Source organism: Micrasema longulum, unplaced genomic scaffold, assembly GCF_059751315.1.
Source record: "Micrasema longulum isolate JH-2025_06_02 unplaced genomic scaffold, ASM5975131v1 h1tg001251l, whole genome shotgun sequence".
Classification (NCBI taxonomy): Eukaryota; Metazoa; Arthropoda; class Insecta; order Trichoptera; family Brachycentridae; genus Micrasema; species Micrasema longulum.
In genome coordinates, this window is record NW_028278438.1 from 78081 (window position 1) to 95787 (window position 17707).

The window sequence follows — 17707 nt, forward strand, 5'->3', positions numbered from 1 at the left end:
CGAACATTTTTTGCTTGAATTGGGATTTATTGGAGTTTATAATCGCTTTGGAGTGAACACTTTTTATTACAGAAGCCTATTTAAACTATAAATTAGAAGTATTTTAAATGTTAATGACGTAAAGAACGCGGACTCATTGTTTGCGATCATTCCATTGGCTTATTTCGATCATATGATGTCGATATGACAAGTAAGTAGAACATACCGAGGTAAGATACAGATAGTACACAATTAAAGTATACCGTCTCGATATATACAGATGAAAATAGCATTTATAATCGAGGCACAGCCCTTATAATATTTCTTATGTAGATACAAAACTAACAATTTTTTTTAATGATAAATTAAAAAATAGTAAAAAATCTAAATACAATTGAAGCAATACAATGTAAAAGGATGAACAGTATTTAGAATTACAATACAAAAAAATATTAAGAAAAAGTTTATTCTGTGTGAGAGAGAAAAAAAACTAGAAAAAAAAAGAAATAAACAAATAAAATTGAAAAAAAGTACAAAAACTTATAGAAATACCGTGAAAAAATTTAAACAGATAAGTACAAAATAATATTTACAGTTTGTAACAGTTCGCTTTTATGATTATTCATAAAAATTTGTATCAATATTAATTTTTGTTTGATAATAAACATTTTATCCATTGCTCTGTTAATAAGGTATATGTTAAAGACATCAATGTATATTTCTTTAGGTAAAATGCAAATACCATGATTCACCTTTTTTCTTAATAGCAACATTTTTGTTCAATTTTAATATTGACTGTTCATAGAGCATGCTCAAATAACCTAATAATTAATTCAAATATAATTTGAATTTAAATTTATTGAATAAAATTAATAAAAGCAATTCAATTTAAGTTAAAATTAAGCTGAACTCCGTTTTAAACGTTTTTTTACTCAGTTTTGAAATACCACAGTTGAAATTAAAATTAAAATACTTTTGAAATAGAATTTAACAATTTACAATAGCAACAAAATTATTGTACTTTTCGTTATTAGAATGCCCTAAATCGCTTTTTTACCGCGTAGTATATTATAATAAATAAGTTAGTTAATGATAATAATAGTTTATATGATATAATATCTTTGTCACGATTTGTAAAGGTATTTTGATGTCGTTTTACATTTCCGAAAAAAATATGGTACAATAGTATTCTTTTTTTATATGACTAAACCTATCCACCATTGTTTTTTTTCACACCGTACTTTGTGGAACGTATCCTCCATATAAAAAAAATCCAGTAGAATAAAAAAAAAAAATATATATGGTTTTTCAGGGCCAGACCGCGAAACTTCAAAGAAACATTCCCCGTGGTAAGCCTTAAAAAAAATCCTTAGGAAATTTTTCCAAAAAGTCATTTTAAAAAAAAATACGTAATCTCAAAATGTAGTAAATCCTTCATTTCTCAGACAAGCAGTCCTTCCACAAACCCCTACCCCTCTCTTACCCAGCCGCTTCCCTTTTCCGCGTCTGGTGCATATCGCTTCGTTGGTCAAATACGTTTGCGGAAGAGATGCTAGTCCGAGAAATGAAAGATTTACTCTATTTTGAGATCAAATGACTTTTTGGAAAAAAATTATTCGGATTTTTTAAATCTTACCACGAGAAATGTTCCTCTAAAACTTCGCGGTCTGGTCCTGAAAAACCGTGTATATACTTATAGTCATGTTTTGTTGACATATTTTATATGTGAAAATTAATGCATGATGATATTTTCCAGTTAACAACCGTGGGAAAAATGAGAGCCCTACTACAGAAAAATTACCTAAAGATGTGGAGAAACGTTGGAGTTATGTTGTTTGTGTTTGCTTTACCTGTTATGCAAGTTATTCTCTTCTGCCTGGCTGTGGGAAGGGACCCTACTGGGCTTAAGCTTGTAAGTTAACACATATGTAACGCTCTACCAAATTATGCATGTAAATCGATAAATTTCGCTGTAAAAAACAAAATACGCAGCAACGTTGGGAGGATCATTACCGCGCTTCTTCTACAGATAAAATTACTAAAATGTTTTTCCCAACGCTGGCTGATGCAGCAAACTTCTATCATCATCGCAAAGTACTTTCGAAACGACCCAAATTTTTACCGGACACGGAGCTATGAGAAGTTATCTATATAGGTTTAAATTAAGGAATAATGACTATTGTCCATGCGATGATATTTCTTCACAGAGTATCGAACATTTGTTATTTCAGTGCCCATTTTTTAGTTTGTAACGCCAAAATCTTGAAGCAGAATGCAGGAAAGATGGAATATCCTTAACAGATATCCACACTGTAGTTAAAAGTAGTTATCACGCGCCATTGTTCTTGAACTTTGCAACAATGGTGATTGGACTCATGAAGGTAATAAACTAAAATCAGTGATCGAACATCCCATTTCCAAGACAAACAAAAACGATTTTTTTCGAGTACCTTAGCCTTGTACATGACACGTAATGCTACTAAATACAGGAGTCCAAATATATATTTAATTTTATTTTTTTTTTAAATCGATAACTTACTAAACGTCAATTCAATATAAGAATAGTTTGTCAATCATCAATCGATCAATGTTATTTTTGCTCCCAATGAGGAAATTCAGTGCTACGGGAAATTGGATATGAAAAATGTTTTCTTACGCGCGGTAAAAATTAAAGTATTTAATTGTACGGCAGTTTCACAAAAATGTATTAAAACATTACTGAAAATGGTTTTCATAAAAATTAACCACTTTAAAACGTTTTGACGTGGGTTCTGTGGGTTCATGTGGGTTCATGTGAAAAAAACCAATTGTAGCATTGTTATGCTACAATTGGTTTATCACATTTTTTTCAGTGTTCAGCGGGTACAAATACGGGGTTCTACTTTTAAATATCAGTAAAACTCACTGATTTAATTATTTGAATTTGTTTCGATTAAATTTTTTGTTGAAATGGATAAAAAAAGCTCATTTAAAAATCTGCCTTTTTTTAATGAATAGAATATTATACTTTTATCGTAATTTTCTCATTTTTAGCTACAAAAAATTGTGTTCTAATATTAGCCCTCATTTTTAACTTTTTAATATCTATCGTATTCTTTCAGTAGACTTTTTTTGTGTTAATGTTTTAATTTATTTGTAACTTTTGTATGCCTATCGCAAAATGCAAAGAAAAAATAATAATCAATAAAAAAACTTATATTTATTTTTAAAAAATATTTTGGGTTGGTCCAAATTTTTGCAGACAAGGACTGGATTCAACTCCCTGGGGAGCTGTTTATAATAACATATTACAACAGAGATGAAGAACATTTAAAATAAAGTAATATAGAAGTCTAGAAATTTGGACAAACTCAAAATATTGTCGATAAATCCACCTGGTCCATGAAGAAGTATAGAAATTGAAAAAAGAACATTTTCAGGCGTTGCCTAGTATATAGGTGAAAAAATTCAATTACACGAATCTCACCCGCATAAATAAAAGTTTCAGCTCTTTAACTTCACAAACATCAACAGATGAAAGAATTGAAGGAATATAAATGTTCGAATATGGGCAGAATGGTGAATGTTACACAGTGTGTAAAGTGGCCACTTAAATCAGCCATTGACAGGTCATAAGCCCTGTAGATGTCTAGACTTATATATTACCTCCTTTTAAATGTTCTTCATCTCTGTTGGACAAACTCAAAATATTGTTGACAATATACATACCCATTTTTTTAATGATACTCTCAAATTATTTCAGGCTATCGTTAACAAAGAAGTTTTAAACTGGAGTGACGGGGGAGTGTGTGGAGAGGTCCACGGCTGTTCTTTCAAGAATCTATCATGTCGCTATCTTCAACATCTGAACAACCGCACCATAATACAACAGCCGTATGAAAACGTGGAACTGGCAATAGGTGCTGTGAAAAATGGAGACGCGTGGGGGGCCCTTTACTTCACGGAAAACTTCACAGATGCCATGATTGCTAGGATTGCCCTTGGTAAATATATTTTTTTACGACAATTAATTTACAAACAGCGATTTATTTTATTGAAAATAAATATATTGATATTTTATTTTTATTTTTTTATTTTTTTATTTATTTTTTTTATTTATTTATTTATTTATTTATTTATTTATTTATTTATTTATTTATTTATTTATTTATTTATTTATTTATTTATTTATTTATTTATTTATTTATTTATTTATTTATTTATTTATTTACTTATTTATTTATTAATTTATTTATTTATTTATTTATTTATTTATTTATTTATTTATTTATTTATTTATTTATTTATTTATTTATTTATTTATTTATTTATTTATTTATTTATTTATTTATGTTCCTGAAATTCCTGTCCCTAAGGACCTAATTTTTTACATGTGTTTTTTTATTTATTTCATTAAATGATGCTAAATAAATTCAAAGAATAATAATAACATTAGAAAAAATCAATATAAATATAAATTAGAAAACATGCAGGTAATAATAATAAAAATTAAATCATAAAAATAAATTAGAAAAAAAGCCATTAATAGTAAAGAAATGAGATATAATTATTATAAATTAGAAAACATACCGATAATAATAAAAATTGAAGCTTAAATACACATTTTAAAATATAAAATTAGTAATAAAGAAATTAAACAAAAATATAAATTGGAAAACGTACCGATAATAATAAAAATTAAAGCATAAATATCAATTTATCGATAATAATTAAAAATTGAAGAACAAAAATAAATTACAGAATATACCATTTATAATTAGAAAATTAAAGATACGTGCAAATACTAGTATTAATAAGAAAAATAAAGCATATGTAAATGAATAAACATAAAAAGTAAAAATAAAATATACATAAAACAATAAGGAGATTTATGGCCATTAAAAGCAACACAATTTTTAGTCATGAAAATAATTACAGGATATAAAAATATAATAAAGGTTTATTTAGTTTCATTCCACTTTTATTTATAACTATCACAAGTGACCAGATTTCTTTGTAACCAACATCTTGAGACTCGTGGGAGACTAAAAAAAGCAATGTTTTTATGTGTGTCCTCGATGGACTAAATAACTACTGGACCGATTTACGTGCGGTTTTTGGCAAAATGTAGATCTTTGCCACGAGCATATAATATATGGCTATTGACATTTTAAATTTATTAAGTAGAAAAAAAAAATAGGAGCGTAAATGTTTTTTTTATCCATCACCAAGGTTGCGTTCGACGAGAATGCATATAATTAAAAAATGAGATGATGTTATTTTTAGTATTTAAAAAAATGTTTTTGAATGTTTGTAAACAACTTTCGTTTTTTATAGATCCTAATCAGTTTATTTCCTTAAATTTCTTACAATTTTTACCCATTTATTTATTTTTAATGGAATTTTGGTAATGTCAAAATAATGTCAATTGACATTCGATTCATTTTTGAAAATCGCATTTCTAAATCAAGTACACCCCTTTTTGGTGAGAAGAGCAAAGTTCGACATTTGCAAAAAGAATTCTATATTTGAAAATGTATTAATTAAAGTTTTGGAATTCAATTTCGGGTATTCGTAGTATGTGATATTTCTCTACTATGTGTTTTTGGTCCTTTCAAAAACACATCATTACACATTTTTTGCAAGGCAAACATGTATAATTAAACTAAAGAGAGTGAGAAAAAAAAACCACACAAACACACAATAATAAAAAATATATAAATAACTTCAGAAATAAGAACCGCATAATCGCAAGAAATTGTTTTTATTCATTACAATATGTAAACTTATTTTTTCACATGTATCACTTCGTAGTGCCAATTCTAAGATATGTATGTATTTTGGCAACAAATTGAACATAAATGGAACCTTATATTTTAACGGATTTTTTCGATGTATATTGCACTAAACCTTCATTTAATAAGTGTATCATGGAATATGAATCTACGTCTGTTATTTTGTTACATTACTATAGTGTGATTATTACTTACAGGTCGTGAGGCAGATGAGGAAACATTGGATCAATCTGAAGTTAGAGTCTGGCTTGATATGTCCAATCAGCAGATAGGACTTATGCTCAACCGTGATATTCAATTCAGTTACCGCGATTTTGCAAAGGTAAAACTTGTCAAACTTTTGTCAATAGAATTAGCATACCCTTGGTAATATTAAAAGAAAATGCACTTCGCAATAGCCTAAATAACATAATATAGAAACGGAAAAGCAATCCTACTGTATTTTATAAAATGAAATTATTATATTTTCTGTCTTATCTAGAATATGTTTACAAGAGAGATAGCACATTTTTTTCCACACGGAAATAGGGGAATATCAAGTTTATATCAAAAATATCAAATACTGTCCATTAATTTTTTTGCTAATTATTGGTAGCATAAATAATATTTGTAAATTTGTAATTTTGAATTTCCGCGAAAACGGTCATTCTATTAGCCACGCCCCTAATACGTCACGATTCATGTTTATTTGTTCCTGCCATTCAAATTTGTTTAGAACATTGTCACGAATCTTGACGTCACAACTGTCAAGGCCAAACATGTTGCGTTTTTCTAGTGACGTATTGTTTTAAAAGTTCTTTCTTAAATTTATGTTTGAAAACATTCTCACAAAACTAAGATTGATTTTGAAAATACAATTAATTATTTTAAATCCATTTCATATATTTTATCGGTAATGGTAGTATGTGATATTTTCCCTTGTAATTTACTCAAGGAATTTTGTCTTTGTAGCGATAGATGATTTTTGACTCTTAAAAGACTGTGGTTAATAATTCCTTTGCGCGCGGTGATGTAACATAGTGTTACCACAAGCAAAAGACGGAATGTTCTAAAGTTCAGACGTTTGAAAATAAATACATGGAGGCATACTGTTAAATAAGATTTTTTTATAATTCATAAAAAAAAATATTTTATACAGTTTAGCCCTGTTATAGCAAAATAAATTAAAAATCATAAATATGCCGGTCATCTAACGTGCGTGCATGCATCCCCATCACTGTCAATAACCGCATAAATCTATTTTCTCACAAACACCGGCCATAAAACAGCGTTTCTGTTTTTTTTTTGTTATGAGTTCTTCCTACGTGCTTTCTCTTATACATATTTATTGCTGTATGCATCACATTCATTGTTCGCGTAGCAAGGATAAATATTTTTTCTATATAAATCCAGCATAGTTATACAAATTTTATTTTCCAAATACGGTGAGAAAATATCTAGTTGAAGATTACAAAAAAAAACCATTTTATCATTTAAAAAAAATAAGAGAAATATATCAAGTCTTGTATCGTATGTAGAATAATGTGAGATCACAGCCACACAAGAGTTAAGATAATATCAACGTTATAAACAATTTGCTTTGATTTCATTTTTACCAGCTTTAAAATGTACCACTATTTTTTATTGTACAAATTATCAAAATGTGTTTTTCAGGATCTTTTCACCGATTGCAAAGAAAATCCTAAATTGGGTGATATTCCAATACAGTTCAAGGATCCAATTTATGGCAAGAGCAATCCATCATTCACAGATTTTGTTGCTCCTGGGGTCATTTTGACGTGAGTTATATTCCTATATTTAGACAACAAATGAAACATTCATTCTATCAAATTCAAGAAAACAGAGTTTTTAAGGAAGTGTTAAACTTCAATATACGAGTACTGTTAGGTCCAATCTGAAAAAGATGAATTTTTCAAGCAATTTAAATATTTCTTAGGAATAACTTGTTTGTATAAAGAAATGTTCAAATATAGGGAGAATGGCAAATGTTACACAGTGTGTAAAGTGGGCACTTAATCCATCCACTGACAGGTCAAAAGTCCTGTGGATGCCTAGACTTCCCTATTACCTTCTCTTAAATGTTCATCGTCTCTGTTGTATCGTTGTTGTGTCGGTCTCGCGGTGTAATGTTCAGCGCTTTTGCCTACCATGCAAAAGGTCTCGGGTTCGATTCCCGACATGGTTGATGTGAAATATCATTTAAAAGGGTGTTTTTACACTAGAATATTTCATAGTTCCTTTGACTGGTACCTGAAGCGTGAGACTGATCACCTCAACTTCGTGTAACAAAAAATATCAAGATACGCTACGATTGGTGTACCAATGCAGTTCCCTATGCACCATTATGTGCAGAAAGGGAATTAATTAATCATTTTGATCAATTTTTTAAAATATTTTTTTTTGCTCCACAACAGGCCAGAAGGGCCCTAATACAGTCGTGAATAGCATCACGGAACACACAGGCTTGAGAAAATGTACACTTTTAATTTTTGTGTTCTCACCGGGAATCGAACCCGGAACCTTCCGTGTGTGAATCAAGCGCCTTGACCACTACACCACTCATGATGATGTTGAATTAACAGCTCCCTACGGGGTTGAATCTAGTCCTTGTCTACAAAAATTTGGACAAACTCAAAAAATTGTTTATAAAATAACTGTTAGTTCGCTTCACCTGCAGTGAGCTCATATAACCCTATCTGTGTTTACCCCAATAAACACATTTTTTTCTAAATATAGAAACATGTCTTCCTGAAACAGCTTCCCTGAGGCTTTATTTTTGCTATGATTTCTTTTGATTTTTCAGCATCGTGTTCTTCCTTGCTGTCGCTTTGACATCTTCAGCTCTCATCACCGAGCGAACTGAGGGGTTGCTGGATCGAGCCTGGGTGGCGGGAGTATCCGCTGGAGAGATACTAACCTCTCACGTCATCACCCAGTTTGTTGTGATGTGTGGACAAACTGCCCTTGTATTAATCTTCATGATTCTGGTCTTCGGAGTGGAGTGCCAAGGGGATATTTTCTGGGTCATATTGCTCACAATCCTTCAAGGTGAGTCAGAAACAGAAGAAAATCCATTGTGTTCTGCTTCCACATACAATTTTTTCAATATAAAAAAATATACTGTTGGCAAACATAACCTTAATTAAATATATACAATATAATACAAACGAAATGTTCTAATGGACCAGTGAAGTTAACATATGAGCCCATGGCAATAGAAGTGAACCAACTGACAAAATGATTAAACTCTTGTATTCAAAGTTTAATTCTATGCGCCTTTTGCCATTTAAAAAAATATATTATACCGATTACATAAATGTACTATAAGCAATTTGTTGACTTCACCTTTCAAATGTCAGTTAGTTTAGTTCACCTACAATGAGCTCATTTAAGGTATTATAATACAGGCCAAAGAAGATTGAGATTTATTATCGATCAAAATAAGAATATTTTACTAATGTAATATATTTTTTTTAAAAACCATTGATATATGTATAAAAAAAATTGAACTACTTAAATTAAATATGTATCACTATCACATTATTCTCCTGTCTCTATTCTTTATAGTAATTTTAAGGGTAATCTCCTCAAAAGAATCCCTCCTTTTTCCTCTGTTATCCTAATCTTTTATCCTAATATTTTCTTATCCTTTTCATCCCTCCTAACGCTCTGGGAACGAAATCATTATTATTCCATTTAATTCTTTCGTATAATATTCTTTTAATATTTTTATGTGGGTACTCACTTGTACATATTTTAAATCTGTTTAGTATGTATGTATGTATGTAAATGTGAAACAGCACAAAAGGGCGCGACATACAGCTCACAGTAAACTGGTATGGACAGTTAGTCCTTTTTACTCTACGAGGAAGGCATTTTGCAGAGCAATGTCGATGCGGTATAGTGCAACAACGCTCATTTTTACAACATAATTTAAACACGTCGTTATATGAAGCATCATATCTATTTAACTATACCTCAGTGACTAAAAGTAATTTTATCTTACTGGTGCATTGTAAAAATAACTGCCAATTCGATTAAAAAAAGTGTGTTCATATAATAATAAAATCGGAGTTTTAAAAGTAATTATTTGATCAAGAATCTTCAATATGTTTCTTTTAAGGGTGATACCGTGTGTGTTGAATTTGTTCCGACGTTTCGGCTACCATTGCAGGAGCCATCTTCAGGGTAACTGTGTGTTTTGTAGAGAATAGTATGGGTTTAATTACTAGTAATTTGTACCGTCGGCAGTAAGCATAGTGTAATTCGACGTTCCACACAAATTTTACTAGTACAAATGGTAATGATACAAATTTTAGTAATGTTTGAGTCCAAATGCTTGCAGACTAGCTGGATTTCCTCCCTAGGGAGTTATTCATATTTAATTTTATTTCAACAGAGAGGGAATTTTTTTTTGAGAAATATGTTATTTTTTTACTTCACAAAAGTCAACAGATGGAAGAGTTGAGGAAATTTGGATGTTCTAACATGGGCAGAATGGTAAATGTTACACAGTGTGTAAAGTGGCCACTTGAACCAACCAATGACAGGTCATAAAGGTCATACAGCCCTGTAAATGCCTAGACTTCCATATTCCCTTCTCAAAAATGTTTTCCCTCTCTGTTGAAATAAATTTAAATACAAATTTTAGTAGTTAAACGCATACTATTTTCTACAAAACACACAGTTTACCCTGAAGATGGCTCCTGCAATGGTAGCCAAAACGTCGAAACAAATCCAACACACACGGTATCACCCAAAAAATAAACATATTGATAACAGTGACCGTGAAAACCTTCGCACCAATAATAATCTTATTTGTATTTCAGGTCTGTGCGGAATGTGCTTCGGTTTCGTAATTTCCGCCATCTGCGAATTGGAGCGTAATGCAATCCAACTGGCCCTGGGTTCCTTCTACCCGACCCTGCTGCTCAGCGGGGTCATCTGGCCCATAGAAGGAATGCCGTTGGTGCTGAGGTACATCGCACTGTACCTGCCGCTCACGATGGCCACAACCTCACTCAGGTCCTTGCTGAGCCGAGGGTGGGCGATCACAGAACCAGACGTGTACTTAGGATTCATAGCCACGATAAGCTGGATCGCTCTCTTCTTAGTAGTCACAATGATCATCCTTAAAGTTAAGAAGGGCTGAGTCTAATATTATTACTTTAGGTGTATATTTTCATTAGTCTGTGTATAAATGTGGGTGGAGTTTTACAGTGATGAGTCTCAAATCTCTTTAGAGTGATTGTTTTAATTTATTTATTGACAAATTTAATTGTTCTTTGTGTTTTTCTAATCACATTCTCAGAAAACACACGGACTTTTTGTACCATTTCAATTATTGGCGTAATGTAATAATTGAATTTTTTGTTTCATTCGAATAACACTTTTTGCGTGGATTTTTTTTACAATGCAGTAATTGCATTTGCTCCTTTATTTTACACAAACATTAAAATTACTATCCGTACAAAAATAAAGTTTCATAACACGAAAAATATTTTTATTATTTTTCATATAATAAATGTTATTTCAGATCAAATTCTGATATCATGACAAAACTTAGTTCAATGCTAGGAAAAAAATTATTAAGTCTTTATTATTTGAATTCCATATTTGAGGTCTATGTACATTAGAGTGGGCCGATGATGTATGAAATTTTTTATTTTATTAGGCATGAAAGTGAAAGGGGTCTAAAAAGTTGCATTTTGGATCACATTGAACATGAAAATTATTTTTTTAAATATTCCATACTACTTTTTGCCCTCAACCGAGGTTTGAAGTTTATCACTGTCTGAACATTTTGTTAATCATCTGAATTGATCAAATATTTTTTTTGTTGGTAAAGATATAATTTAATCACATTACAAATTCGAAAACGTTTTAAAACTACCGAAACGTAAAAAGTTTACACTCCGCGCAACTGATTCTGTGAGCGCCTGACTAATATTGACGAAAACAATGGCCCATTAAAACAATGCCACCCATTTATTACAAAACAAAGTGCAACTCACGCCCTTAGATGCTTATGTAATAAGATTTTATGCATATAATAACATTTAATTAGACTGATTTTCTTACACAAATTCGAAATGACAGCCGGCTTAGAGCAAAAAATCGACTTTTTCGAAAACTTCAAGCTCTGGTTGAGGGCCAAAAGTAGTATCGATTATTTTTTTTAATATTTTTTGCATTCTGAATAATCCAAAAGGCAACTTTTTAGACCCCTTTCATTTCAAAATTCAGAAAAAAAAATTATCGGCCGACCCTAATGTACATGTATTATTTCCACAAAAAAAAACTTAATTACAACACTTAATTAAATAAAATAAAAATAAAAAACTTAATTAGATGAAAAAATCGTGCCTGTATATATTATTAGTAAATGTTAATATGTTATATGATTCATCGTTGTAAAAGTGACTGTTAAATATAATTATTATGATTGTGCCTTTTCTACTTAACACTGGTAACCGCAAAATCCCTTATTCCTTTAATTTTAAAAGATTGTGAAATATATTATTTACTGTGAATTAGTTTTTTTACTTCAAAGTCAAATCATTAACTGCGACCGCATTGTGCAATAAACACGGACTGTTTTGTAAAAGGGAAATTGATGGATGGTGCCATTTTAAAATATTCTGTTTCTTAAAAAAACACAATATTAAATTATTGATTTCACACAAACTCGCTCAAAATATTTAAATATTTAAGATACATAGGTGACATAGGTGTAGGTTAATATTATTATTTTCGTTATTAGATATTATACTTACACATTACTGTTTTTTTTTCAAAGAATTTTACTACATAGAAGGTCCCTGAAAATAAAATTGTAAAATACGTTTTCAAACACTTATGTTTTACGTCATTTATGCATAATTACACCGGAACCTTGTTTTGCATGGTGTATACGTCCCACGCAGTATCGTGTAAAAAAGTATACTTAAAAAAGGACAATGTGAGTAGATTCTTTATATGAAAATCAATTCGAAATTCCAAAAAAATCTATTGTCAACTATATATTGTACCTTTATTTTATTGAAAAATATAACATACTTTTAAAAAAATCACTATCTGACATTTGATGTACTCATTTACGCACATTTGCTATGACTTCAGATTCATCGCTTGATGTATCTCGAGCCTGTGAACCAATTTAACCCTTTTACAAAAAAAACCCAACAGTATTACTACAACGCATTGTTATTAAATTATTCAAACAATTTTTGTGCAGCATTCTTTTAAAACCAGTTTAAAAAGGTTCCGGTTTGTATATATTAAAAGGTTTTAAATAAATGAGAAAGTTTAATATTACCCTCTTATATCATTACTTGTTTTGTATTTCGATAAAAAAAATTGCTGATTCCATCAACAGTAATTGCTAATTTCATCAATAGTATTAATTACCTCAAAACATTTTTTGTTCACTTTTTTAATATGAATATTTATATTCATTCATGTAACTATCTAATTTCTTGAGTAATTTGTTTTTTTTAATAATTAAAATTGAGTGCAACCTAATCTTATATTGACTAAAATTAAAGCATTATATTGGACATGGATATAATATATAAAGTGACCTTTAATCTAAGATCAATCTAGAATATTGTTTTATAGTCAGACTATAACGAGTTTTTCCCAATGTTTATTTTAAGGAATTGTTATATTTAAAGTAAACATATTTTTTTATGAATTGTAAATGGAACCAACACGGATAATGGTGGTCTTTCACATAATGCAATATGTTGTCTCTTTAAGTGTGAAATTCATTTATAGGTAAATTTTGACAAATGGGATTTAGTAATAAGTTAATGAATGTCATATGAAACAGTGTAAAAGTGGGACTTGTGGCTGTAATGATTGTGTAATAAACAAAATATTAAATTTATAGTTTCTTTTTATTTTTTACTAAATTTTTAAAGCCCAAAACATTTCATTGACATAATAAATGGACTCTGAAATAGACCCATTACTCCTTTGAACTCCTATACGTCCTATACTAACCACATCTAAGATACAGCAAATATTGCATTCGAAAATAAGCAAATATTGCTAAAAAAAACAGAGCTATCTCTTTTTTTTACTAACTACACACAAATTCATGTATGATAGAGATACACATTTTTCTTTAGTTCATATTATTTTGTATTTAAAAATACAACAACATACATAATTATTTTCTACTTATTCCATAAATGGAATTATATTCATTTATGAAACAATATATCTGTTAAGTTTCCAACAATTGGAGTGCAACGGAAAAGTTCAATGGTTTTTTTATCTATCATAATATTATTATCGCCATGATTTTTTAAATTTTTGTAATTTTGAAATTACTCCTGTGACATCACGAGTTGTTGTCGGTTAGTTGAGCTGACATTTAAAAAGAGAACTCCGTGTATAATTTAAAGTATTCGACAGTACACTAGCTTTTACTAGCGATGAATACGAAATTATGCGTGTTACGGAAATAAAATTATTTTAATAAAATAAATAAAACAACTTTGTTTTCAAAGCAAACAAGCTTCTTCGTCAAGGTTTACGTAACTAATGAATTAATTCCACAATATTTGAGTTTGTCCAAATGTTCGTAGACAAAAGACTGGATTTCACCCCCTCGGGAGTCATTAAGATTAACAAATTACAACAGGGATGGAGAATACCTTAAATAAGGGAATATGGAAGTCTAGGCATTTACAGGGCTTATGACCTGTCATTGGCTGGTTTAAGTGGCCACTTTACACACTGTGTAACATTCACCATTTTGCCTATGTTAGATCATCCATATAATTTTTTTCAATTCTTCCATTTGTTGATTTGTTGACTTGTAAAATAAAATAAAATCTTTAACATCCTTCATTACTTTAACTCTCTTCACACGAGTTTTCACTCTATTAGAGAGGTAGAAAAGTTATTATCAATTATGTATGCACAAACTATTTGTATCAATAAATAAAAATAGATAAAAACACGCTAAACATGACTTCCCGGAAACCAGAAATGTATTACAACACACAATTTATCAATTGGCTATTCTAAACTATTGTTGACCAGAACCTATAAGGTTTTAAAGTATTTCATTTTTATCAAAACGTCTTTTTAATAATTTTCACACATTTTCGAGAATTTTTGCCTCATTTAAGTGCCTTAATTTTTACAGCAAGTAAGAAAACATATTTCTACCTAGAATCACGTCTGATCATAATGAAAGTCCGTTAAAGAATGAATATACGGAAGGCAATTACCCAAGAATTGAAACGCTATTTTATGCTAGTAACCTGTCTATTTAATTATACGTCATTGAGCCTTCCTAAAATTATTGTTTTTAATTATTTATAATATATTTCTCTTACTCCGAATACATAGTATGTTTCTCATTTATCATTAACATATTATTACTTTATCTAAACCTAATGGTACAGCGTTATTATCAAATATTGTGATAAAATATAAAAGGTGACCATGGTTTGGATGAAAATCGAGAACCACTCAAACTCAATACTACTGGGAGAAGAAATATGACTTGATGAATGTAACCAAAGAGACTTTATTATTTAGAAGAAAATACCCAAAAACCTAATGGTGCATGTTATACCTACAGAACAATAGTTTAATGTGTTATTTATGCATATATTGTTCCACAATTATTGTGTTATTTAAAGTTGGATGGGTCTGGTATTGTTAGGTGTGAAGTTGTGTTAGGTTAGGATAGGTTGGATGGAGTGGAGTACCTAATAAAACCTTTGTTTTTTTTTTTAAATGTTTTTTTACTTAATCTTTGTTACTTTACTTAACTTATCCTAACCTAACTTAATTTCACTTAAAATAAAATATACATATACAAACAAAAGAAATACAAAAATGAATCAATTAATATTTTATTAGAGTGAGTAGAAGAACAAATCTAACAAAACCATATTCATTAATAATACTGAAATAAATGTGGATTTAAAAAAAAAAAAAAACAATTATAAGCTCCATCCACTTACCCGGATCCAACTTCAAGTCAAGTGGCTTGTTTTCAGATCCGCACATTTCAAAAACAATAAAAAAAATAGCTTTAATGAATGGTAAATTACTTTATAATTTATTTGTTTTTTTGTTCTTTGTTTACAAAAAAATCCATTTTTTAGTTCCACTGTCAGCAAACCTCAGAATATAAAGTCAATTTGTTTGTCACCTTCAATCCAATGTTCCCAACTCTGACAGCGATAGGATATGTTAGTTCATTAGCTTGTTAGTAAATAAGTATTGATTAAAGGTAATTTATATGCAAAAGTAAATAATATTGGAATTCAAAACGTCAGTAGGATCACTCTGAGTCACATCTTGCTGCAGAGTGTGATTCAATTAAATGCTGTAAATGCCCAGTTGCATTCCACCGGCAAAAATACTGACTAGTCCAACTCGTTAGCGTCCACGTCACGAACCCCGGGCAATGGGATCACACTCATAACGGTGTGATCACAGCAGATGACGAGAGGATGAAAGGCGAGTTTCTGGCGTCTCCAAACCAGAACCAACCAGCTAACGGAAGGTAGCTCCGACAGAAAAATACACCAGAGCACCATATAAAATGTAAGGATAACGTTTCGATTATATTTCTGAAAAACCATTGAAAAATTGCCCGATGAGACCCTAGCAAAATATGGCAACTATATTCATCCATAATATGTCATTACTAATGTACATTTTCCACCCAAACTGATATCCCTGGGGTGATATTCCAAACGCTCTCGTGGCCGTAGAAAAAGATTTAATCTCGCGTATCTTGCGGAAAAAAAGCATCTTGCGGAAAAAGTACCGCTGGCTATATTTTCATGTCATGTACAAGGCTAGTACTTGGAAAAAATCGTTTTTGTTTGTCTTGGAAATGGGATGTTCGATCACTGATTTTGGTTTATTCCCTATATGAGTCCAATCACCATTGTAGCAAAGTTTAAGAACAATGGCGCGTTATAACTACTTTTAACTACAGTGTGGATATCTGTTAAGGATATTCCATCTTTCCTGCATCTGCTTCAAGATTATGGCGTTGTAAGCTGAAAAATTGGTACTGAAATAACAGATGTTCGATACTCTGTGAAGAAATATCATCGCATGGACAATAGTCATTAGTCCTTAATTTAAACCTATATAGATAACTTCTCATAGCTCCGTGTCCGGTAAAAATTTGGCACGTTTCAAAAGTACTTAGGTAATGACGACGGAACTTTGCTGCATCAGTCAGCGTTGGGAAAAACATTTAGGTGATATATATTTGCTATGATTTAAAAATAATATATTACTGCAATATTGATTCTACACTCCCTAGCAGTAGATGCCATTTTTTATCGGTCTTTTTCAGTGAGCCAACATCAATGATATTACTTTTTTCACTATGGTTTTATGAGCAGGAACGGGAATTAAACATTCGCTCAATTTCAAAAATTAACAAAAAAAAACATTTTTCTTTCACAGAACCTATCAACTTCCACTCTATCGAGGCAAGTTCAGCTTCCATGAAGTTCTTTACATACATCAATCGCTGTAATCATTCGCCACCTTATTTTCGCATTCATTGTCAGTACGGCCGTGGAAGATTTTTGTTGATTAAGAACGTTGCACTATGTAAGTTTAAATCGGGACATTATAGCTTTCATTGGATCGTCGGGACAGAGGGATCTATAAATGCTCACGCTTACACACACCTGAACACTTTCTCCCACACAAATACACACAAACACACCTCTACACTTACTCTCATACAAATACACACAAACACCCTTTTGTTGTACCACAATTTAATATGTATGATTTTTATTTAGAAACTTCGCTGGTCTATCTTTAAACCGTATCTTTTTTATGTTATGATATAGTGGTTGACTGCTTATTTCTGTAAAAATAAATAACATTGACCGTCCCGATATATCGAGACGGATGGCAACCCTATGTATGTAGGATGAATAATA

General features: G+C 30.5%; 1 protein-coding gene across 1 annotated transcript in view; it reads left to right on the plus strand.

Moving 5' to 3' along the window:
• Window positions 1–11485, plus strand: part of snu (ABC-type transporter snustorr) — an 81307-nt gene extending 69822 nt beyond the window's left edge. Inside the window, exons 10-15 of the mRNA XM_088234513.1 lie at window positions 1736–1891; window positions 3722–3962; window positions 5951–6075; window positions 7407–7531; window positions 8557–8801; window positions 10583–11485. Of these exons, the coding sequence (XP_088090639.1) occupies window positions 1736–1891; window positions 3722–3962; window positions 5951–6075; window positions 7407–7531; window positions 8557–8801; window positions 10583–10905 (1215 nt within the window). The 3' untranslated portion in view covers window positions 10906–11485. The remainder of the gene's footprint in view (window positions 1–1735; window positions 1892–3721; window positions 3963–5950; window positions 6076–7406; window positions 7532–8556; window positions 8802–10582) is intronic.
• Window positions 11486–17707: the final 6222 nt, after the last annotated feature.